Raw genomic sequence first — 26824 nt, forward strand, 5'->3', positions numbered from 1 at the left:
CTTACAATAGCAGGAAAAATGTTATTGACATTAGAAAAAGCAAACAAAAAAATTATTATAATAAAAAAACCCAGCCTAATTGATCGTTTTTAAACCGTAAACCCTCCAATGTTAGATGTTGGCCAGAGGAATAAATTGGAGTATGTGAAGAGAGAGGCAGATTTGACAAGTTTCCTTCATAGATCATGCTTTTAATTTATCTACAGTACGATTAATTTGGGGAGCTTGATAAGGACAGTTGATGAATGAATATGAGCCCAAGCAATATGGAAAAATAAAATGAGATTTAAACTAGTGAACACCATACCTTGACTAAGAATCATTTTCCTTGAAATAAAACACACTACACCCAGGTCTTCTTTCATTTTATTCACAGATTGTAAAACAAGCCTAAAATAACACTTTTTTTCAAATGATTTGGTCCCTCAAGTCTCAATAGATTTGGATCAACAAAAGCAAAGTTGCTAAGAAAGCTCTTTTTTAAATTTTAAATTTAAAATTTTTTCTTGGAGAAATAAAGCAGCTTACTAACAAGCAAGGAATACATAAATACGTCCACTTTTTAAGAGTTAAATCTCACAAAATCTCATCACTGATATCATTCAAGCATTAAAGTATATTCCATAAAATACCAAAATAAGGTCATACCAATTATTTTGTCTTCTGTCTTCAACAAATGAGCATTAATTATCGCTTTGTACCATACAGCTGAGATAAGATGATGATTTTGTACTACAATGTTAACTCTCATGCAGACTTACACATGGCTATGCATCAATGAACTTGACAGGCTACTGCTTCGTATACAAAAACCATATGCCACAGTGTCCCTACTTTTCAAGCATCTGTCTAAATCTAATGAAAAACATTAGTTTAGTCTAGTTCTCACGACATTGTGCTTTTTATACACAGCAAAGTCTAATATTTGTACAGATGCACTGATTCTTATTCAATCAGTATGGCCATTTTCTTTGTGGCTGTTGCACTGTTGTCTCATAGGGGCTCAGTCTGGAGATGTTTTGCCTTTTGATTTATTGAATATGCAGTCGTCTACCCCTTTCATCTGGACTGTGAGCATGTGTTGAATCATTTTCCTCGTCCAGAAGGCACTGCTGCCAACATAAAATAGAAAGGGTTACTGGTATTCTATTTCCCCTCCTGCTGAATTGCACCCTCATGCATCATTTGCTGGTACAAAATTTTTCGGGACATAATGGTTCAGTGGCCAATGTGAATGAAAGAAGAGAGCAATAAAAACACAAGGCTCTCTGCTCGTTATTTGCATTACACCTCTTTTCATCTCAGTCATGTGTGGAACGCAACTTCCACCTACTTAGCTACCAGGAGAGACTCCTTTCATGCACAGGAGAAAGATCTAATCTGGGCAGAAAAGGAAAGGAGCATCATAATCATCCACCCAAACAAAGAGAGGAGGGTTTTTATTTTGTTGCCCACTTCACATCAGTCTCTTAAATAAACTTGGGTCAGAGATGTAAAGAACAAGGAAAAGGAGGTGAGAGATGCAATAATGACTTTCCTTTCCCACTTATGATTATTATTCAACACCATTTTCTGCAGTGGTCCCCTGCACAAGGGAGACAAAGATCCCTAAGGCGAAGATGAGAGAGAAACCACATTACAATCAACTAAGAGTGCTGAGGATGTAAAATCAGACTGTTAACATATTGTAAAAGCTCCTCTCTTCACCCACGAGACATAATCTGAAGATGTGAATTTATCTGAATGAGCAGCCCCAGTTTTTACAAATAAATGAGGGAACTATGAGAATGTCAGGGTTGGAAGCATGAGAAAATATGACTCTTATGAATTAAATACACAGGAAATGCCCCTCAGTTGCCTTGACCGTCGCTGTAAACCTGTGCACAAAACAGTGTCTGCTTTTCTTGTTAAGATAGGCACATCATGTCCATGATGCTTAAAGTGCTAAGAGCTTATTGAGTTGTACAATATTTATATCTGTGACTAGTTGAGAGTCATCATGCCAGACTACTCAGGTCCGTCTAGTTTGACAGTTGTCTGTGAGTGCAGCATCAGTCCCACTCTACCATGCCACGCTGTCAGTTTTCATTGTCACTTTAGCAAAGCAGATATACAAAAATATATAACTGCCCATTAATCAGACAAATAAGAAGTAAACAAGAAATTTGTCACAAAAGTGAGAAGCTATTTCAGTCCAAAATACAGCTGATCACAACTAGTTACACACTTGAAATCAAAACTATTTCAAATTTTAAAATTCTGGAAAAACTTCCCTGCCATTTGATCAGACTTTTCTTCATTTTATTGGGTCCTAACCAGGAGACTGGGAATCACTCTAGACCACATGTGTCTACTCAAGGCCCGCGGGCAGAATCCGGACCGCCATAATTATTTATGTGGCCCTCTAGAGATTAAAAGTCATAATTGCCTAAACAAAGCAGCCGCTATCCGTCATGCAGCAACCTTAAGTACCGTCACAGCCGGCCCTTTGAGCTCATTCGAGATCTTGATGTGGTCTGAAATGAAAATGAGTTTCACATCCCTTTCTATAGACAGTATGAGCCTTCTCATGTAGTTTCTATAAGTTCTGGTCAAGTTCCTTGAAGTTAACACACACTGAATTGATTTCTTTTTTTTGCCTCATATAGTTTTCACAGATTTATTGGGGCTTTAATTAATTCGTTTGTTCGTAAATTCCCTATAACAATTTATCATCAAATAATGTGCAACTGCAGCACTGCTAGCTCACTTTCGTCTCCAGTTCGGTAGCTTTCCACTTGTTGACTAGCACCTGGTTTCACAGTGGATCATTGAGAACAGAGGCCGTACCGCCCTCACCTTCACTTATTCATACCAGAGACTGGAAGGACAGCAATGGATACAGAAACAGAAAACAGACACAGAATCAGATCATGATAAAGATCATATTAAAACCTTATATGTATATATATATATATATATATAAAAGGTTTTAATAAACCTTTATATATATATATATAAAGGTTTTAATAAACCTTTATGTATATATATATATATATATATATATATATATATATATATATATATATATATATATATATATGTATGTATACATAAAGGTTTATTAAAACCTTTATATATATATATATATATATATATATATATATATATATATATATATATATATATATATATATATATATATATATGTATGTATACATAAAGGTTTATTAAAACCTTTATATATATATATATATATATATATATATATATATATATATATATATATATACACAGTATATATATATATATATATATATATATATATATATATATATATATATATATATATATATATACTATTTCATTATTTCATTTCATTTCTATCCTTTTCAAATTTTGATTTACATATTTGTTCATCAGCAAACTTAAAAATGAAACATAAAACACCTTTGTAATAATAACACTGGCGGATTTCTCATGAATCCGTTTCCAAACGGATAAAGTGGTTTGTACGTCTAACGCAGCACAAAAGGGGGTGTTTTTCAGGTTAAAATCTCAGTTTCAAGTTCACCTGAAGGAATAAGTATAAGTTACTTTTACAAACTGTCATCTAGCTATGGCAGTCTCTCATCTGTACTATCAGCAAATATTCTTTTGCAGCAACTGTGTATAACCTCATGGCACACTTCAACAATAATGAAACTACTCACAGAGCTACAGTGGACATCATTGTCCAGCAGTAGCCGAGGCAACAGGACTCAAGAAAGTCTCAAAAAAGACTCGGGCAAGAGAAAAAAGTGAGTGACCGAGCGGGAGATGGTGAATCTTGGGCAGTGTCTTAGAGGCAACTTCCCCTCCAGGTCTATAAGGGACATATTGAGCTAATACTGTCATTATTTCCTTTGTGCTGTTTTAATTATTGAATGATTTAAAGCAGATCTTTGCAGTGTCTTCATGGGTCTAGAGCTCATCATTCAAGCTATACACATAAAGAATTGAAGACAAATCAAACAGAAATGTCCAGAAATGAGCCTGACAAGGTGGAGGAATGACGCCCTGCTACACTGGGCTGTGGTCTGGAGAGGCATGTGTGGCTGTCATTGTCACACACTCTGTGGCTGTGTCCTTGGTCCTGCGAAGGCTTGTGTAAAGCCTCTCATTCAGATTAGAAGTCAGTTTGTCTGTGAGCTCTGCTGTGATAGTTTGTGGTCCGTAGCCCGAGGAATCAGGTGGCTGGGGGAGCGAGCGCTCGTCCAGGGGGTCGGGAGGATGCACGTACCGTTTACCGTCCTCCTGAGAGTCAGCATGCCCAATCAGCCCTCCATCTTTTCCAGAGATGGAGGGATGAAGTGGTGGAGGAGAGTGAGATGTGTGGACTCCAGAGTCTGTGAAGGCGACGCCCTGCTTCTTGTTCTTTCCTACATTCCGCATTGTCGTTGACTCTACCTTTGGAGTTTCGGGAGTGCTGCCTGTTCCGTCGCTGGTCTCCTCGTCAGGAGCACTGACGATGCGGGGCAGTGTACTGTGGTAGCTTGTGTCGAGGGGGTAATTGACGCTGTCCCCCCTCCGGAGTGGGGTTCGCTGTCTTTCGAAGGAGGATTGGAAGTGTCTGACACCAGGGTCGCTCCACTGTTTGTGGCGCTGCCACTGCTTGCGTAGGTGGATTCGGGAGCGGTGCTTTCTCGGGGACTCCTGCTGGTCAAACTGAGGGTCATGACGGAGAAACTCGTGGAAGAGAGCGTCCGTCTTCTCGTCTATGCTGTAGTCGCGATGGTGCAAAGTTAGTGGCTGTGGCAAAGGTTGCACAGGTTGCACAGCCTCTCGAGGTGTGAGCATCTGGCCGTATGGCAACCAGCTCAATGAACCAGCACCTGTTTCAATGGAAACTACTTTAGTGGCACCCAGTAATGACTCATCTTCAGGTTCCTCCTCAAAGAGATGAGACTCAAAACTTTCCCCGATCGTGCCCGTTCGCCCTGCATTGGTAAAATGGTGCCTTTTCTCGTGAGCTGTTCTTTCCTTTGGGCTGCCAGTAATACTACTGCTCCCAAACAGTCGCAAGTCTTCTGGACCCCGAGACGGAACCTCTATTGACGCATAGCCACTGTCCATCTGTAACAACTTACGAGTCCCTGATTCTCCATCACTACCCCCTGATTCTGTGCTTCCTTCTTTCCTCTTTCTTGACTCCTGTGCCAACTTTTCCTCCATATACACAAAGAACTCTTTGTCATCCTCTCCAGCCTCTGCTTCATCCCCTAAATCCTGAGATGGATAGCTAGGAAGCCCTCCTCTTTCTGTGTCCGTGCGGCCGCCCAGCGAGCACACACTGTCAGCATCACTGCAGACTGAGTTCCTGTCGTTGTTGCTGCTCTGGTCAGAGGCTGCATACTGTTCAAGTGTTGCACGTAGTGTCCAAATGTCTCGGTAAAGTGACTGGGGATCCTGGGGTTGGAGGGCGTCCGGGAGGTTGCCACTCTCCCTCTTTACCACGGAGAGTACTTCTTCTTGGGGATCAGGGGACAGGCCAATCACCCCTGGTCCACCATGGCTGTAGCTGGGCTCTACCATCACCTCTACCTCTACCCTGCAGTGTACACACAGGGAGAGAGTTGAGACAAAAATAAAATAAAAAATAAAACAAGTTTTAAAAAAATGGGAGAAATAAATAAACATGCAACACAACTGTCCATCTCAGAGCATTCACCTACATAACACAGAGTGTTTACAGTGCACTGAATGGTTTTTATGACTTGCGATGGTTGCTGCTGTAAGCTCTTGTAAAGCTGAAGCCATTCGAGCTTGGAAAATTTGCGGAAAATCCATGCATGGAACATGAGTAAATGAGCATGAGTCTAATCAAATTTATTTGCTCATCACAGCTTCCTGGATATTTATATCGTATTACACAAATCAGGGAACAGCGATAAGAAATACTGGGATTTTTATGTGATATTGAAAACACAGAGGATGATTGGTTCTGTTTGCTGTCTACACTAATGTTGTGAAAAATTTGCATTGCTATAGTTTTGAATTCAAAATAACGACGGTGAACTTTTGAAAACATCTTGACATTTTCAGACCATGTCAGCAATGGAATGGTGTCTTATGCCAGATATAAACCCTGAGTCCCTCTTCTCCCCTCCACTCTGGGAAAAATAAATAAAAAAGCACTCTGGGAATCCCCCTGCATCCTGCTTCAAACATGAAATTGGTCTTGAAAGACCTCTTTTTTAGTGGGATGTCTCTATATAAAGCTCAAACTGTGGTGATAGAATGTTTCAGCAGTTACTCAACATGGATCCAGATATACTATGGCTTTGTGCCTGGCCCCAACTCTGCTTTGGCTTTAAAACAATTACTGTTAAATTTTTCAAGAGGGCAGAACGTTAAATTAGCGACTGACATGCATGGACAATGGATTTTTTTCATTTGGCTCTGTTGCATATGAATTTATAGGAGTTTCACTGACAGAGTGCAGAATGGTGTCCTGGGACTATATAAATGAACTGTGCAGATTTATTCATAAAGGCTTTCACTTACATTTTTCATGTATGTCTCAACACAAGGCAGTTGGGCATCTAATTTAATTATTTGAAATGTTAAAAAGCATATATTAGCTGACAACCAATCTTATCTTAAATGTGAGGACAGTTGACTAAAGTTATGCATCACCTTCTATCTTCTGAACAAAAAAAATATGTGTTTGTTGGTTTTGTTCAAATGGAAACATTGTAACATGTCAGTATTGTCCAGGGCTACAGGGGAAAATAATGTTACTAAATGGTGAGGATCCAATGATACACCAGCAAGTTGAAATTCACAACAACATTTAATTCTCTGGAAATATAGCCGTCTACAGTACTTTAAGAGGGCGGCAGGTGGTCGTGGTAGCTAGGTGTTGAATCCAAAAGATTTTCCTTATTATTTTTTTTTTTGCTATATGTCAGACTTTAATGCCTGCTCCTGGTTAACTGCTCTGCTCATGTTTGAAATTACATGGTTGTGGCTGTGTTTACAAATCACCGCAGTTTCAGGATATCACCCTCAGTTACTTGTGGATACTCACCTTGGTACTGTTTCCGATATGCAAACAACTACTAAGTTTGCCAACTTGCCAAATCTGGACAATTTTTAATTTCAATTTTCTTAAGACAATGAAGACTAATAGTAAAACATTGACACACAAAAAACAAAAAATGTGTGGTCTAGTTAAAAATAATCTTCAATGACATTTTGACAGTTCATCGTGACAAATACATGTATTGCTTTTTTATCCCTGCTTGTCTGTCCTGAGGAATCAGCCTCTGAGAGTTCAGCAAGTGAGAGCGTATTGGAACATGAACTAGCTTCCTGTAAATCATTAACATAGCCCATCTACCTGCAGTAAAGAAATGAGTGCAAGGCAGCAAAGCAGTGGACAGGATGAATGGCAAGGGAATTAAAGATACCTGCCGAGGGAAGTGGGTGGCGGGGACGGAGACGAGAGGAGGTGGGTAGTTGGCTGGCTTGAACGGTAGGGAACATCCTGGGTGCGGGCGATATACTGAATGAGGTCAATGTGGTGGGCATCATTGTCGTCCTGCTCCATGCTCTCACTGGCGGCTCTCTGGCGCTGGAACTGCCTCCTCTTTGGAGATCCTGGATCAACCAAACATGAAGAAAGAAGCATGAGTCCTACAAGTTGTGTGACAGCAGGAGTGAAGTTACACTTAATTCAGAGAAAAGCTTCAATCAACTGTTGGGATTTCTGCAGGGGATTTTTTTTTCTTTCTTCTTTTTTTTTCTGCTTCTTTGGCACATCTAGGGGAGAGCGAGGAAGAGTGTGTGTGTATGTCGTGTGGAAGGGAGCGGCAGGGAGGATTCACTCAGGGGCTCAAATTGATTTGGAACGACCAAACTTTGCGTCACTGAGCCATCTGTTTAGAGCCCTTGTGTGTGTAAATCCAGCTCAGTGAAAAGGCAGCTCGCAGTTGGTTGCCGGAGCTCACTGATAAACCATTGTCTGTTTACCAAAAAAGAATATTGACAAAAATATGTGACACACGAAAAACTGGGAAAAATACAAATCTAAAAATACTAATAGTATAATCACATTTTCCTGGAGCAGCTGTCGCAGAACTGGAAAGGACTGTTGAACTCTAGCACTACATTTGCACCGATCTTTTTTCTAAAATAGATATTCAACATAAACACACCTTATCAGTACTCGAGTTGTAAAAAACAATCAGGGGGGATGGTGGATTTTATCATATGGGGACAGATAATTTGTGATGATTACAAATAATATAATATATTACAAATAATAGCAGTGACCAAAACACCTGCAGAAATACTGCAGGAATGACATAGCAGCAGTTAAATGCAGCCTTCTGTAAGCTTTAAATATCCACTGGGCTTACATCAAATACATCAAAACACAACAATAAAAAACACTTTTCTGAACTTATCAATATGACTCTGTCCTTCACAGGATAAGTAAAGTGGATCACTGCAAAAACTCAAAATCTTAACAAGAATATTTGTCTTATTTCTAGTTAAAATGTCTAATTTTAGTAAAAAAAATCTCATTACACTTAAAAAAGACTCATCACTGGAAAAAACTAAAATGTTTTCACCTGTTTCAAGTAGATTTTCACTTGAAATAAGTAGAAAAATCTGCCAGTGGAAAAATATTTATTTGCTTGTAATGAGAAGATAAATCTTGTCCCACTGGCAGATTTTCCTACTTATTTCAAGTGAAAATTTACTTGAAACAGGTGAAAATGGTTAAATAAGTTATTTTTCTGGTGATGACTCTAAATGTTGAAATAGCAGTAAAACCACATTCATTGATGAAATGACATAAGGGATGGAAAGAGGGGATGGCAGTTTTACAGGGGGGATGATTTTGACCGTTTTTATTTCAGGGGGGGATGCCATCCCCCCTCATCCCCCCTCAACTCCAGTACTGCACCTTATAACATAAAGGATCCGTTACCTCTTGTGTCCAGACTGGAGGCTCTCTGGCTGCTGTCCAGCTTCCATTTCTTTATCTTCAAGTAAGGACTGGCCCCCTCCAGGCTAGCATGCCGCCGTAGTTTTGTGAGGAACTGCAGGACGGGCCTCGGGCTCCCCGCGCTGCCGCCAGGAGAGGAGCCGTTACCCACCAAGTCCCCTTTGCCAACACTGACACTGCTGCCTCTGCCTCGGGGCCCCACTGCCATCATCTCAATCTGAGGAGAGAAAGAAAAATGTGGTCAGACAGAAAACCTGCCAAGAGCTGTAGTCTGTGTATAATCCTCTCTGACAGTGAGGTTCTATACAGGCTTCCATGTTTACCAATCAGCCTTCATTCTTTTTGATCAGGCTGCGTGACCCTCTAATTTCCATGGGGATGACTCACTGCTTGACTGGGTGGTAGGTGTAAAAACTGTGCGACTTAAAGGGGACCTATTATGAAAAACACGTTTTTTCTTGCTTTAACATATATAAAGTGGTCTCCCCTCAGCCTGCCAACTCAGAGAAGGAGGAAAGCAACCAAATTCTGCAGTGTCTGTACAGCCGCCCGGATGAGCTGTCCAGTGTGATGTGGCTTCTACGAGCCGTTCAGTTTCTGCTCCTGTCATTACGTAACCAAAATGCAATTTGCATCGGTTGTTCTCCGATGCGTGAAACCACGGCCACAACTAACTCCACCGGCCGGAGCTTCCACCATTTTTTCGTAGCGGTGTATCGCGTCATTCAGGCAGCCAATCAGCACAGAACCTCATTATCATAGCCCCGCCCACTCAGAATCCCGCATAGATAATGAGGTTAGAGAATGAGATAATGAAGACATGGCTCAGAGGCTGAATTTCTAATTTATTTAGCAAAAACAATCAAAAGCTTGTTTTTAAGACATTCAAGGTCTGTTTAAAATAGATATTAGATGCCATAATAGGTCCCCTTTAAGAAAAATGCACCACTCTACACATAATCAATGATTACACCATGTTAACCTATATTCCTAAATCTTTTGCCTGGTTTTTGAAAATAAGAACTCTATGTTTGGGTTATGTATTTACGGTTTTAATTGTGCATGTTTTGAAATACATTATATTACAACTTAGTCAGAAGTGACGTACAGAGATGGAGCTTGGCTCTTTGGTGCCAAGACCCACATTGCTCTCACAGAAGCTGGTGTCCACCACAGAGTTGAGAGCATCTCCAGGGAGGGCTCCGCTGGGATTTACACTCAAGCTTGTCAAGGCTGTTTGTGGAAGAGGACACAGCATTGGCTAAAGGGAAACACACACACACACACACACACACACACACACACACACACACACACACACACACACACACACACACACACACGCACACACATTTACACACATGCACACACATAAAACAAAATATGTTACCTCATGTATCATCATATAGGATTTTTTTTTGTACTCATGTTTAATTAAGCAATGCAGGTTCTCACCTGGAAGATGGAAAGTGCTGACTTAGCAACAGGGCGCGTTGTCATGGTAATGGTATTTTCAGCAGAGTCACACTCATGGATGGTAACTATCTTAAGGGCTGGGGGAGGAATGTGGAGGTTCGTGAGCCGGGCATTCTTCAGGTGATGGAAGTCGCCCTCGGTCAGAGTGTACCTGGGCCGGGTAAACACAAGTTTCAAACGCTTGTAATATGTTTTTAAATTCTGAGGGCTATTATTGTGTAAGGAATAGACAGTCCAGGAGCAACGTGTCTTTACAGCTGCCTGCCACAGCTACAAAGGATTATGGATCTGGCCTTGAAAAGTAATTTCTAATGGCAAATGTGCATATTAGACTTTCAGGCTGAATTTGATTTAGATTTTTAGATTTAGATTTATTTATTTGCACAGTTACACATTACACAAATAAAATTACCAACTTTACAAATTGAAGTGCAGGAAGAGGCGAAACCTCAAAAGAGCTTATCAGGTGCCTCCACCTATAGTTAACATAAAATCTAATATCATACTTATAAAAACAAAATATACAAATGAGCAGTTAGAAATCTATAGACGATAGAAATTAAAGGAAAATTACAAAGATTTTACACAAAAGAAAAATGATCGGATATATGAAAAACGATAGAGTACAATTTAATAATTAAGAAACAAACAAAAAAATAAACGACTAAATAACAAACAAAATGAACAAAAACAAAAAATAATTTCAAGGAGATTACACAAGACGATAAAATGTTTCAACACATCCATTACTTATGCCGGAGCAGTTCCATTTACAAAAAACAAAAATTAAGTGGTGTTTCAGACATCCTTTAAAACCTTGTACAGTAATTCCTTCTTAACGTCAATGTCAAAGTAAACTGGATGCAGTAAGATTTAGATCTAAGAAGGGTTAAAGCATTTTGTGTAAGAGTCGAGTGCAGCATCAAAAGATAAAAGAGACCTATATATATATATAAATAATTTGGGTTTGTGTATGTGATGTCTGTCTGACCTGCGGCCCTTCTCCTGTGTTTTCTTGCCATGATCAAAGAGCGCAGCCTCATTGAAGGAGACACGGCGGCCGGTGGGGCCCGTGGACAGGAAGCGCTCTGTCTCTTGGTCGTGAGAGCTGGACATAGACAGGCACTCTGACTCATCCACCCTGATAGTGATTTCTAGACAGAAGAAATAACACACAGCATCAACAGATAATCATAGATAGATGGAATAATGAAGGAAGAGAGATGACATAAGATAAAAGAAAAAGTATAGGAGCACAAACTTTAATGATATAATATATAAGTAAGTGGTTAATCACCCTACTTCTTCCGTACAAAACTAAAATGACTAACCGATATTCATATATATACATTTATGCTTCCTTGCTTACATAGTCTTTGCATGTGTGCACTTTGACGGAGCTGCGGCCTAATTCCACTGTACATGTACATTGATAATAAAGGCTTTCTATTCTATTCTATTCTATTCTATTCTATTCTATTCTATTCATAATCACCGAAGGATGACTCTCACTGACTTTGTGGATCTTTTAGCATTTTTATCCAGTGCCATCTGCAGTCTAATTTAGTGACTTTTTTTTCTGGTCCTTTAAAAATGACTGGTACCAGATTTAAAAAAGTCTTTGGGGATCACCTTAGCTTGTAGAAGCAACATGAAGTTAATATTAAGTTAAACATCTTAATAATTACTTCATGGATTGTCAGGAAATCCAGTACAGACCTTTCTGGTCTCTTCAGGATGAACTTAAAACATTTTTTGGATGTAGATTTTGGTCCATGCAATGCTAATGTTGATTCTAAAGTGAATCCATCGACAGTAGATCTCTGCCCATCACACATTTATGGTATTATGATTTCAGACATGTGAGGACTTTCCTCATTACTTGACATGCTGTTGTTTTTCTAAGATATTCAGTGTTGCCCACATTATACAAAAAGGTCCTGTGTAACAAAAGAAATGTGGTGTGGGTATCGCAGCATAAAGTAAAAATCTTGCTGTGGCGTCATCTCATGTCTATGGTGCATCGTGGTGGATACGCACGACTGGAGAATCCGAGTGACCGCAAAACGGTACCGTTTGATGAGTTATTGATAGGGATATGACAATAGTACTGCTTGCATTGAAAAATCTTCTCTTTATGTAAATAATTGTGTATTAATTCAGCTTCTAGAGTTCTGGGATCATGTTGCTATGACAACCCAAGTCAAGAACGCTGCTTCAGGTGGGAGGAGACAGGTAGAAACTCTTTTCTTTATGGTGAACCTTCCAGCAAGGAAGGTCCCTTCATGGAGTCAGTTACCATGGTAACAGACTTGAGGTAAAACTAACCTCGCTTTCTGGAAGAGATAAACCCCAACTCTGGGTTACACAGGGTTTCAAGAATAACTGCTTTCTGGAACAGACCCCAACTCACTTATGCCCCTTTTGCACTAGTATCACTTCAGCTCGGTTCTACCCGTTTTGCGCTTTCGCACTAGGGCTGAGACGGGTAGAGCCGCTCCAAGCCGATACCTTTTTCTGTAACCATTTCAGCGAGGTTCTATAGCGGGCTGAGCAGGGACTATTTCTGAGGTCACCACCCTCCACGCCTCTGATTGGTCGGGGGTGGGGCCGCCAAACGTTTGAATCAGGAAGCGGGAGTCAGAGCAAGGCGACTCGCGGCTCGCGGCGATTTTATTATAAAGCGCAAAATGTCTGTTTGGTGATCCAACTCTGAGGTGCAGATGTTCATAAACCTGGTGGCTGTCGAGAAAAAATTTAAAAAGGGATGTAGACGGGCTGTTTTACTCTCAGCCGCTCGCGGCTCCAGCTGATTTCTGATCAGCGCCGACATGAACAAAGCGGTTGCGCAATCGAGTACGTCACAGCAGCTTCACCCCAACCTGCCCTCTTCTCCCCTGGCAGTGCGAAAACACACGGGGACAAACGGGAAGAGCCGCGACGAGCCGTGCGGAGCCGAGCCGGGCTAAGGTGGTACTAATGCAAAAGCGCCATTAGAGCCAGAGCCAACATTGGAGCTTCACTTTCACTGCTCATAACTCATTTGGACGCAGCTAAGGAGCAGAAGGGGTTAGGGCTGGGCGATATATCGAGATTTTAAATTAATATAATAAAGGGATATTTGTTTTATTTTATTCAAGAAGCATTTTTATTCTATATATGTAGCTAACAGAGATGCTATGCTATAATGCTTTGGGGGAAACCCCAATTATGGCACAGAAAAAATATGGATATATATCGAGTATCGCCATTCAGCTAGAAAATATCGAGATATGACTTTTGGTCCATATCGCCCAGCCCTAGAAGGGGTCCAGTTTGATGGCCCATTTTGATGGACCCGGTTTGGGCCCTGCATTTGCAGTGGTGTGGACTCCACTAGTAACGGTCTGTTGTGATGGGAAAAAGGTGGGCCAAAGAACAACACTCTCTGTTACCAGTCAATCTATGTCTCTACCTTAACCCAGGCTCAGGAACTGTGGGTAGTTACTGAAGGAACAAGCGAGACTGTCCTTTACAAACAAGATGAAAAGTTCAGTCATGCGGGGAGGGACTGGTCCTACACATTGAGCTGAGCCTACTGAGGTGGTTTAGGCACCTGGTTAGGATGCTTTCTGGAAGCCTCTATGTTGAGGTGTGTTGGGCTTTTAGCAGGGTGGATGCTACGGGGCCCGCCCGAAGGATGGAGAGACACGGAGTTTTCGTGCAGAACCTTTATTTCGGCTTTTTCACCAACAGCAGATCACCCAGTGCACAAGCACCTCACGCAGCAGCTTCTTCATTCTGAGTGTCTTATGAAGGCTGGCAGAGTGGAGAGGCTGATTGGGCCCACCTGTGCCCTAATCAGCCTGAGTGGCTGCAGCTCCTCCACCCTGCCACACACCCCCAACGCCAACCTCGGAGCGGGAGAGGAACCCTCCGGGCTTCCTGGTCGGGTGGTCGCCCCCGGCGTCGGCCCGCCCGCCGTGGAGGATGCGCTCGGGGCCGGGCCCATGGTGGCCTCGGGCCACCCGGTGCGCGCACGACTGCCTCCTTCACCTCCGCGACGCAGCCCTGCGCGGGCTGCTGGTCCGCCTCCAGGACCGCCTCTTCCCCCACACTCTGCTCTGGCCGCAGGTCCGGCCCCGTCTCCGCGGGACCCGCCGTCGCTGGCGGCTGCGCCTCCGAAGCCGCCTCCCCCGCCAACTCCACCTCCGCCTCCGTCTCCGCCTCCGCCTCCGTCCCGGGAGCCGTCGCCTGGCGGCCTGCAGCCACTGCCTCACGGCCGGTCGGCTGCAGCGCCACCAGCGCTGTCGCGGCGAACCTCAGACGGGGTGCAGGGGTGGGTCGCCCCGCGGCCACCAGGGCTTCTATGGCGGCCAGCTGCCGCTCGCCCTGGTCCCGGAAGGCGGCCGCCATGCCCGCCATGGCCCGGGCGAGCGTGTCCAGGGCCCGCTCCGTGCCTCTCTCGTCCATTCTTCGGGCCCCACGTTGGGCGCCAGATGTAGCAGGGTGGATGCTACGGGGCCCGCCCGAAGGATGGAGAGACACGGAGTTTTCGTGCAGAGCCTTTATTTCGGCTTTTTCACCAACAGCAGATCACCCAGTGCACAAGCACCTCATGCAGCAGCTTCTTCATTCTGAGTGTCTTATGAAGGCTGGCAGAGTGGAGAGGCTGATTGGGCCCACCTGTGCCCTAATCAGCCTGAGTGGCTGCAGCTCCTCCACCCTGCCACAGGCTTGTCCAACAGGGAAGAGACGCCCCAAGGCAGATCCAGGTCATGCTGAAGAAATATCTCTCAGCTGGCCTTAGTATCCCGGAGGAGCTAAAGCAGGTTGGTGGGGAGGAGGAGGTCGGGCTATCTCTGTTTGGTCTCCTGCCCCTATGACCTATGGCAAGCGGAAATTAATGGATGGATGAATGGAAAAGGAGCATTCACTCATCCAAAAATATCAAAATGCACTTCCAGGAATGGCAACTACTTCAGCTATTCTGCTTCCCTCAGTCCAATCCCTCTTTCTCCCAGCTGCTCTGTTTGCAGTGCTCCTTCCTTTCGCCAGTAAGTCGCATCTTTATCTGTTTTTATTGCCCTCCCTTTTTTGTCTATTTTTCTCTTACCGTGGGTGGGCTGAGCTTCCTCCATGTAGGCTGGGGTTTTCTCAGGGTCATCGCTGGCTCTGGGGCACACACAGAAACATTTAGATCAATGCTGTGACATGATTACCCTTGAAGCCTGTCTTTCATCTGATGGACCTAACTGATGCAGGCAGCTGCACAGGTTACCATGGCACGATGCATATCATTAGTGCTAGCATACCCCCCTTTCTGCTTAGGGAGACGGATGAATTTAGAATGTATTTAAATATAATTACAGGTCATCTGTTGAAACTTTAGATATAAAACAACTGTAAAGTGATTTCCTAAACCTAAATGGCCGATCACCTGTGTGTATAATCAGTGAAGCCTTAAATAATTTCCAGAAACTAGATCATTTTCAGGACCAGGGGACCTCTTGAACTGACAAAGCATGGTACTTTATGGACTGTATAGTGGAACAAATTATATAGGAACAAATTACAAAATAATGGTGATATTGTTAATTTGATTACATTTGTTGGATATTTTTCTTAAAACATGTCTGTCTTAACATCTTGAGAGTCGATTCTCTATAGTGCCTCTTAAATATTTTGCAGAGGATTTATTTAATGAGTGAGAAAAAAACCTGAAGGCTCTTCACTTTAATTACTCTGCTCTTGGTTTCTTTGTGCAAGGACTGCAAGTTACATGTGTGCTTGCGTGCAGTTCTGTGTCCATGTGAGTGTGAGATGACGGGAGGGATATCGCCATCCACCCAGATCCATGCTTTTCCTCGTCTTTCATTTCCTCTGTGGCTCCTGGAGTGTGCTGCTGGTTTGTGTGTGTATAGTCTCCGTTCACAGTGCTGGGTCGAGACACAACATTAATCACCGCCGATGGCTGCTATGAAATCTCATTACACTCATCATTTGTACCAGTCTGCCCGATTCTCCTTTTCACGCCTCAGCTTCTTGTTCTCTCTGTTTATCTGCATCTAGCTGGTAAGTGTTCATGCATTCAAGTGTGTGCTGCTGTGGAGAGGGTCAGCCATCTTACTGCTGAATAAACACAGATGACTCACAAATAAATGGATGTGAATGCTGGAAACGTGTCCAACGAAGTGTTCTCATAACAGCTCCATCGGAGGTCCTGACATTCAAACAGTAACCATGTAAAATGCTGATGTGAATTCTGCCTTAACATGCTTAGATGTGATTGTAAAGTTGCTTTAATTCGCTCCATGGCTCACTTTTTGCTTGTTAATGGAATCACACTGAGGCGTTTCACTTCATTTACCACTCTGTTGAGATTCATCTATTACATATGAATACATAATAGGTATAAGTTCCACTTTTTCATTAAGCAACACTTGCAGCGGAGCGCAGCAACAGCAGTCTTTGCCGCCAGAATGTGTGTCATCTTATGCTTGCACATTAAAATCCACACTTGTGCATATAGCTGGAGTGTAATCTGGATGTCTTCTTTAAACTGCAAAGCAGGAGTGCTGAATTGAGTCTGTGGGAGTTTTCAAGCATGTGCTGTTTTTGTGCTGCACTGCATCATGGGGGTTTGAGAGGGGATAGATAACAGACAACAAAGCAAGCATGCAACAATATTAACCATAATGAAAACCCATATATCGCATTCTAGAGCCCCAAAATCAGCAGGACTGACTTTACAGCACTGAGGCACAGGGTCGACAAAAAGTGAGCATCACAGGCTTTATGAGGTTGTCATTTATTACAGTGCTCTTGTTATTAGATTATAACAGCTGCTGCTTTTATTATGTCCTCTCCTCTTATCACTCCTCACTGTTGGTCTTATATCTTTCCAAAGCTTGTGTGACTCTATAGACAAAGGGATTGAGTAAACTGAAGGAGCTACATCCACTGGAGTATTTTTGTATCGCACCTGGCACAGAATTGCCCTCCTCGGCAGCAGCGACGGTAAGCGATGGCAAAGACGGAAAGGAAGATCAGCGTTGCTACCAGGAAGATGGAGAGGATTACTAAGAGGAGCACAGATCCATCTTTCTGCTCCTCAGCCTCGAAGGGGATCTCCTGGAGTAAAACAAGTGGAAAAGAAATCTTAATTTTGTCATAAAAAAATAATACTTAACCATTTTGCTTTTTTATAAAAAGGTGAATTTCTCAGCAAGTAAAGGTTGATCTCCAAAATGCATAATGGTAAAGATTTCAACTTTCTTTAGGGTTGTAAGTAAGATCTATTTTTCCCCACATCAAGTTTATTTTTATACTGTATATAACAATAAAAAAGAAAGGGGGAGCTGAAGCTTAATTTTTACCTCCTGTAATAAAGTTCATAAGGAAGTATTTCTCTAATCAGCTAAGTTTCTTTCATATCATTGATTTTTCTTTTCTTTTCTTTTGTTGTCTTCCTTAAAAAGGTTCCCCTTGAAAGGTTTTTGTTTGCACTGCTTTTTTATAGGTCTGTTCGCATATGATTGATGATATTGTGTAAGGGCTGTGGATCCTCGTGGATCTGACACAGAGCTGATATAACACGAGAGCGGACGTTGTCATACGACCAACCAGTCACAGGCACCTGATGGTGTGGTGCATAAGCTTTAAAATAAAGGTAACAGCACAGCAGAAGGAATGACAGCACTACAACTGCACCTTTTTTAATTGATCACGCTCATTAAAGGGGTGATATATGGAATAATAGGAACTCTGTCACTTTTCACTGCCTGAAATTGGTTGAAGGATTGAGAGGAAAAAATGTATGTCATAGATGTCTTTTCTGATGATGTGACTGACACTTTTAATGCCAGATCGATGCATTGGGATCATGAGTGACTTGTTCGTGGCTGTTTAAGCACCCAAGTATCAGTATCTAGATTATTTCAAGGTATTATTATAATTATTCATTTTCTTTTGAACAGAATGAAGCAACTAGAAGCCCATGAGCCCATGAGTTGTTTCCTTGTAATATATTGTATACAGTACAAGAAGATGAGAGGTATGGCATCAACTTGTCTGCAAGACTATGGCTTAATGGAGTTTTAACGAAAATCTGCAAAAAAAGAGGGATATAGATCCAACTAATTATATATATATATTATATATATATATATATATATATATATATATATATATATATATATATATATATATATATATATATATATATATATACATATATGTATAGGGAATCAGAAGGATTTTGAGAGACTGACCATATTCCACAGATGAGGTACCAGACACATTTTCCACAACATATAGCTTTGCTCAACTGGATTAAACACTTCTGATGTGTTTACTGAATTAATAAAATTATTATTCCATTAAAGTGCAAATTTCAGATATATTTGGAGATGTGAAAGATAAATATTTCCCAGCATCATAGGCCCAAAGCATGATTCACCCACCCCCATGCCTAACACTTGGAGAGGTTTTTTTCTAAAGAAATTCTGAACCTTTTTTTGAACCCCCTCCAAATATACCTTAGATCATTTGGCCAAAAGTGCAATTTGTGCAACAGAAGACATGTTAATTTAACAACTTCAGCACTAAATCTTGTGGAGATTTTTTTTAAATCTGCTGAGAGTTAAATTAATGCTGTACTTGTGCAGGTTTGGCTGCAGAGCAGAACCACCATCCCAGAACCTGCTAAATCCTACTGACTACCTTGCATTCAAACAATCCTATAAGCAGTCCTATCTGTAAGTCTCTTTACAGACCTTGGCCCGGTTTCCCAGATCAGTTAAGTAGCTCTTAACAGCGAAAGACTTCTTTCACAGGCTCCTTTAGAAGGTTTGAAAGAAGTCTTTCGCTGTTAAGAGCTACTTAACTGATCTGGGAAACCGGGCCCTTAGCATTATTTCCACTTTCTCTGGAAACTATATTTAACAACACATTTCCATCTTGTTATAGTTTTCTCCCTTTTTAAAGGCATCCGTTTGTTTAAGTTGTAAGTACAGGGCAGCTACTTGGAGGTGCTCAAAGCTGCTGATTAATTTGACATCATTTAAAGAGCCAGAGTTTTTATTAAGCCTCACAACTGCCTGGTCTTAGCCTGTGAACAAGCCACAGCTCTAACAAGCTGATTCAAGTCTGAGACCTAGAGAAGTTATTTGAGAGTTCAGATCCCAGTTCTCCCTCTATGTTATTAAAAAGTCTAAAACGGTAACAAAACAAAAATGATACATTTGTGTTATTAGATATTTCATCTTGTACACATTTTTGGAGATCAGTTTATTTTCTCCATACTTAAACTCCATCTCAAGTAGTAATTAAACATCTAAACCTCCCTCCATCTCTTTGAAATATGTATTTTTCAAAATTGTTGCCACAAATTATTCTTGTGGCATTAAAATGGTTGGGGTATGACTGTACAGCTCTTTTCTCATTCAGTGGATGGTGAACTATGAATATGCTAATAGCTCATATCACAGTACACTTATTAGCCTTCACTATCTCCATAACACTCTGCAATGGCCAGTTGTAATAATGAGGTGATTCAGATGTACATTTTTTAACCAGAGCGGATGATGGCGTGGTTGGTTTGAATGTCCGTCCCATATCTACATGTTTTTCTGGTTTGTTAGTTTGTTTGCTTACTAAAGCTTCCTCCCACAGTTGTAAAAGTCTTCATAATTACATTTTCATTTTTCATCTGTAAGTGGCCCGGTGATGGATTTGCAGGGCTTTACTCAATGACATTTAAGACCCCCTTTACCCTTAAGGGCGTGATATTCACAAAATTGAACATTATACAAACTTATATCCATGTGGAAGCATGAGAATGATAATAAAGTCCTGTTCTATTGGTTTCAACAATACTAGACACCATACAGTAATGGATGTTATGATATTCTTGCTTGAAAAGGTTATCACCTGTTTATGTGACGTTAATGTTAGCACTGACTGTTGGCTGCTAGCAGTGTCTCCCAGATAATCTGATGGATAGTGTCAGTCTTTTTAAGTAGATTACTTGCTAAATCCAGCTGTTTTGGGGTCAGAGTTGCAAAGCAGTTGTCTGAATAGAGATGGCTGTTGACCTGCTGTGTCTTCTCTGTTCAAGTCATTTCAAATGCACTTTATTTATATAACACATTTCAACCAAAGTCTTTCACAGAACAAAAGATAAAAACATATAGGAAATACATTACAGATAATAAAATGATATTTAATGGGAAAGAAAAAAAGTAATCAAACATGTAATTCAAAGTCCAAACTGGGGGGCAGATGTTATATGAGGTAGAAGGCTGTTCCTAATAATTCATTTCCAGCAACCCAAAGACCTTGATTGCCTCTTCTTTTAACTTCCTAACTGGGTTTTTTTTCCTGTTGCTTTCATTCCCATTAAGAAATTAAATATTGTGAGCTAGACCAAAAAAAAAAGTCTGATTTCCACATAATATGTACAGTATGCCAGGTTTCAGGATGTTAAATCTGGTTCTGAGCACCTCTAAAAGAAACTGAATGATTGACCTTAATGCTCTGGCTGTAACATGAGCATGAAGGAGCCGGGTCAGATAAGGAGGTGCAAACCCATTCATAACTTTAAAATCCATTCATAAAAAAATGTTAAAAATCAAGCTTTAATTGAACAGGAAGCCAGTGGAGAGAATGAAACACTCGTGTGATGTGGTCCCTCATCATCTTGCCAATCAAAAGGCCAGCAGCTGAGTTTTGGACCAAGTGCCAACGTGATAGATGACTGGTCCATTCCCACATACAAGGCACTGCTGTAGCCACGGCAGGATGTTATGAAAGCATGTGTAGCTCTCTCCAAATCAGTAAGAGGGGGGCGTGCCATGACTTTAGAAATTAACCTCAGCTAAAAAAAATTAGACCAAATGAAAGCTGTTTTAAACGCATTATCAAAATATATTCCAAGAGTCTTGACTGAGGAATGAACGTGAAGGACCAAACACAATCCTTTCTGTCTTGATTTCATTAGGTGATAGAAAATTTGAAGACGACTAGGTTTCGCTATCTTTTAGACAATCATGCAGGGGCTGCAGTGAACCCTTAGTTTTTAAATTTAGGGGGAAGTACAAGCATTGTGTTTATTAAAACAATAGACCCAATTTACATTGAGTAAAATGATGGGCCCAAAACAGAACCCTGTAGTACACCAATCATCAGTGCAGCTGCCCCAGTGGAATAACCCCCCAGATGGACAGAAATAAGACTGGAACTACTTAACTGCACTTAATTTAATCCCCATGTTACTTTCCAAATGTGATAGTGACATGTTATAATCAACTGTTTTAAAGGCAGCTGTCAAATCCCAGACAACACCAGAAATCATCTGAACACCTGAATCAACTGCTTGAAGAAGGTCATTAAGGTTTCTCAACAGGGTAGTTTCAGTCCAGGTTCAACATTTTTGATGTACTGTATATTGTGATAACCTAAACATGTCTTTAATGGGTACCTAGTATTGCATCCTTAATAGGATACTGTGATCTACTGACATAAACTAAATCCACTCATGTTGTAGTTTAATGTCTTAGGGGTGGACGTGAAGGCTTACTAAATCTGATCTAGTGCTTTCACAACCATAAACAGAGCAAGTCAGGTAGGGCATCTTCACAATCAGAGTGAATTAACTTGCCCATTTTGTTTCTGCTATCTTTTTCACCTAGCTTGCACTACTTTCCTGTAAATATCTTGATCTAGTTTCTTGTTTCATCTATTCCTCACTACACATTAAAGTTATCTATATATCCCAGTCTTACGAAAAGAAAATAAGCATGTCTGACTTACTGAGACTGTAGGTGGTGTTCTGAAGATCAAAAATGAAAATTGATTAATAGAAATACAGAAAGATGTGTGTGCCTGTGTGAATAGAAACATAATAAAGAGCTTCTGATTGTAGTTTGTCGTAGTATTAAACAAATAAAACCTAACATCATATTTTCCAAATAGAACATAGAAACAAACTTCCGGAACAAGGTTCTATTCACGGACGGCACCAAAGTGGAGTTTGCCATGTTTGGTAGAAACATGGGGGTGATGATTTGGGATTGTTTTCCTGCCACATCACCTGACCAACCTTGCAGTTGCCGAGTAGGTCCATGAACTCCTTTTTTACACTAGAAAATTCTAGATGCAAATGTGAGGCCATCTGTTTGACAACTAAAGCTTGGTCAAAACTGAGTGACTCTACAGGGTAACGATCTGAGGATAGATGTACGAAACATACTGTAGAAACTGCCTGTTTAAATCCAGACTTTAACAGGACTCAAATGCTGTGAGCTGTACTCAAGCTAATGCCCGAAAACCTCAATGAATTGAATCAAAGTTGTGCAGATGTGTGGGCAAAAATTCCTCTTAAAGTTTGAAAATCTGATGAAGTCATACAGGAACCAACTACTGTAAGTTATTGAATTGTGAGGGTACTTAGTATTGCCCATTTCATTTCATTTTTTTTTCGTTTTTTTGTTTGAAAATATTGGTACAATATGTAGTTGCTTATCTGAAAATGTGTTTGCTTAATGCTAAGACTTTAAGAAAAGAGGGGTTCCTAACCCTTGTACATGACGACAGACAGACAGACATCAATAATCAGACAAATTCCAATCCTGTAACTTTTGCACAGACTCATATCCGGCACTTTACAAACCTCATTGTACATTTCTGTCTATACTTTTTACCTATCCTAAGTTCCTAAGTCACTTTTGTACAGACTCACCCGGCACTTTAAAACCTCATTTTGTACATTTCCGGTCTACATTTTATTTTACTGTTTATACTTTTTATTGTTTATACATTTCATTTAATCTCGTACATATTGCTTTTATAATTGTATTGTGTTGCACCAATCACCATAACAAATTCCTCGTGTGAAAACTTGGCAATAAACCCTTTTCTGATTCTGATTCTGATTCTGACAATGAAAACACCGAACGCTGAATCTTTTTGTGCAGGCAGAGGCAGAGGTACACAACACCTCCACTTATCTCCAAAAAAGTAACATCATACATAACTGTATACTTTTCAGATTCCACTGGTTTACAGCTTGACACCTCTGAAACAGTGGGACAGATTTGCAGCTGTTTTACTTTTTCAGCAGCACCATGCCGCTTAAGAGTCTGATTTCTTTATGTTTATTTATTTATTTATTTATTTTTTGCCCACGGGTTGTTTGGCTTCTAAAGTGAATCTATAAATACAGCAGTGCAATTCATCAATAAATGCTTGGGCTATTAATCTGCCTCCATGTACCTTAGCTGGGGGAATGCTCTCACAGGAAGGGCGGGAAGCTGAGTGGATTAACTGCGCACAAAGAGCTCATATAGATGCTGCAGTTTACCATATTCATATTCAATTACTTTCATCAGAACGACTAGTTTTCAGAAGTAAGGAAAAAGACCTCCTGAAGTCTCTCTGTTAAATTAAGTGGAAAAACTCAAGTCGGTCCACATTAACAGATAGGAAGCTATCGGGGGGAAAAAATCTGTGTCACTGAAATTGAACTATTTCTTCTCGCAGCCAGAAGTATTAGGAGTCTCTTTCATGCAGCTCTGTCAAGGCAGTTGTGCTTTTATTCCTGTTCCCTGTGAAAGCTAGGGAGACCCAGTGGGGTCTGGGGTTGAATAGACGGCAGTTTAACAGACTTGTATATTTCTTTGAAGGAGAGCACACTTCAAGTACTAATGAGCGGTACACTCTGACGTCACAGAACGATTTTTCTGCAAGGGGGAAATTAAAGCTGAGATTTGATCAGAGATTTAATTATTTCAGGTCCAGGTCAGGATGTGCTCTATTAGCCATTCAATCTGCCAGAAGATACAGGGGGAAAGTATGGCTCTGGTAGTGAGCAGGACACAACACATGTATACACAGGAAGTTTGAGCACAAGCCAGTAGTGAAAGGAAGACTCACTGTGGAGTTTTCTGGTAGGATGTTCCAGACGGTAGACTCATTGCTCATGGTCCAAGCCAACTAGAAAGTCCCCCTGAGAGATAACACACGCACATACACAAATACACAAAGGAAGTGCCTGTTACTGGAGCTTCTCATCAAATGACAGTCAATCACCAACTGTAGTGCATTTTTCTCTGTGTAAATAACTAATCCCAAAATAGTCAAACAGCCTTGTGTCTAATAGCAATGAACAACAACATTGCCGCACATTTGTGTATCGTGAGTTCAAATACCAACTGCAGCAAAAATGGTCTTCTGAAAGCAGCTCTGAGAAAGTACAAAAGCAGAAACCAAATGTGGATGCACTGTGGTGGCACATGGGGACCAAACACCCTCCAGAAAATGTAAGCATGAGCAATGTGGATGTAATTTCTCACCCAAGAGTCCAGATTGCCTCAAAGACAGAGCTACCCCTCCCCCTTGCAGACGCACACACACAGAACAGAGAGAAACACCAGTTCTTACTGCGTGGTCCCACTACGGCTACAGCTTTGCATTTGCTCTCATAGATCACCTCCATTAATACGGCCACTGCTGCATCAAACACCCACGCATAGGCACACATGGATAGATCTACTCACCCAGCAAGGGAGAAACAACATGCCAGCAGCGTTCAGCACTCGTTGCTTGCCTGCCAGTCAGTCACTGCAGCACTTAACTTCAGCAACACAACCTGTAATCTATTCCCTGACTCCTTGTCGCCTACTTTTTTAACCATCCAAGCATGAAAACTGTAATGAGAAACACATCAGGATGCTCCCAGACAGCTTTCCTTTGCAGTGCTGCTGCACCACATCCTGCTTTCTACCAAACCCAGTGATCTTACCCTGATGGAGGGCAGTGCGCAACGGCAGCAGCAGCAGCAGCAACAGCGGCAGCTCTGGATGTGTGTGTTTCAGGCTCAGGAGTCTCCTCCTCAGCTCACTTGCTGCATCCTCAGCCCTTCAAGCTGAAGCAATCTCTACCCCCTCAGGGTTGGCCCGCTGGCCTGGGATCAACAGGACAGGAGTGCTGCATGGCTAATAACAAACACAACATTATCTATATGACTTAAGTGTATGCATTCAACAAATGCACAAATTATTTTAAATTATTACATTCAAATACTGTGTTTTTTCATCCACTCAGAATGACTTCTTGTGATGATCCTACAATATTAAACTTCATTTAAATAATTCCCTATAAATGCAATTGTGAAACTTTACTGCCAGTTCATGACAGGTACAGTCACAACTGGTGACATAATCTCCCGTTAGATATTGTGAAATATCAGGGAAATATTTTGTGAAGGAAGGGGAAACGTTGTAAGGTTATACTCACTTTTGCTGTGTAGAAAGCATTTGAAATGGCTTTAATGATTAGTTGCCAGAACAGATGGTGAGTCACGGGTGTCCCAGCATTGCTGTATCCCATCATGCTTAAAATTTCCTCGTGCCAGCTTCATTACTGCTATCAACAGCGCATCATTTCGTTTTTAAATGTTGGTCCATCTTTTAACAGTAGTTTCCTGAATGCCATCGGTAATCATCAAAATATGTTTTTACACAAGAAAAATATGAATACATAATTTGATTAAATAACCTAGAAATAATACTGACTTGTTTTGAAAAAAAAAGAGGTAAAATGCAATAATTGCAACAAAAAAAAACGTTTTTTCTTATTAAACTTCACTTTAACCTTTAGGTTAAGCTGTCAGTTAAAGCTCTTTATAGACGAAAAACGCAGCTGTGATCGGCGCAGCGAGGTTAATATGTAATCTTGATTTTTTTCACATGATTTCTATCAGTGCGGTGGCAGACAGGCGGAGGAATAAAGGAGCGCGGCTCGCGCAGCGAGCTGGCTCCACAACCGCGCCGAGCAGGGACGCAGCACTTACCTACTAGATCAGTCTGGTCCATGCAGCGGTGGAGGGGCCAAGCCAACAAGATCTCACTCTTCTACGAGCACTTTAATTTGGGTTTTAAAGCTAAAAGTATTTATGAATGAAACCCCCACCGTGTAAGGCACGCCCACTACCCCCGCCGTAGGCGCGCCACGTGACGCGGAGTCAGTGTGAGGTAAAGGCTGAGTGATGGAAGGGCTTTCTTAAATCATCCCGAGACGCATCACATCTGGAACGGAGTCGGGGAAACCCGACCCTCCCATTCAAATGTACACAATAACACTCTACGTTTTATTACCAGGATGACAGCTGTAACATTTATCTCATGTGTTTTATACAATCAAAGGAGAAAAATAATAATTATTAGCAGATTCACAAGTCTTTTAGTTATATGATCCCCTTTCACTTAAAATTGGTGGGATATTTAAAAGATATAAATGTATATAAATACATAAAAAAACTAGCCCTTTGTCTTTTCTGACATGTCCGGAAATGTGGCTTTGGCGCCATCTCCTGGTGGTGAGCGGTAG

The 26824-nt window shown here is 41.2% G+C and overlaps 1 protein-coding gene across 1 annotated transcript; it reads right to left on the reverse strand.

Moving 5' to 3' along the window:
• Positions 1-3362: 3362 nt before the first annotated feature.
• On the reverse strand, positions 3363-26366 carry cbarpb (CACN subunit beta associated regulatory protein b). Its single transcript, XM_061737032.1, has 11 exons — positions 26293-26366; positions 25239-25431; positions 24371-24443; positions 17421-17569; positions 15552-15610; positions 11448-11610; positions 10436-10607; positions 10089-10241; positions 8963-9197; positions 7434-7623; positions 3363-5569 (listed from the first exon to the last, which is right to left on the reverse strand). Exons 3-11 carry the CDS (start codon positions 24416-24418, stop codon positions 4042-4044), a joined length of 2697 nt encoding a protein of 898 aa, XP_061593016.1. The 5' UTR covers positions 24419-24443; positions 25239-25431; positions 26293-26366; the 3' UTR covers positions 3363-4041.
• Between the last annotated feature and the right edge of the window lie 458 nt (positions 26367-26824).

Source organism: Cololabis saira, chromosome 13 (genome assembly GCF_033807715.1).
Source record: "Cololabis saira isolate AMF1-May2022 chromosome 13, fColSai1.1, whole genome shotgun sequence".
Taxonomy (NCBI): Eukaryota; Metazoa; Chordata; class Actinopteri; order Beloniformes; family Belonidae; genus Cololabis; species Cololabis saira.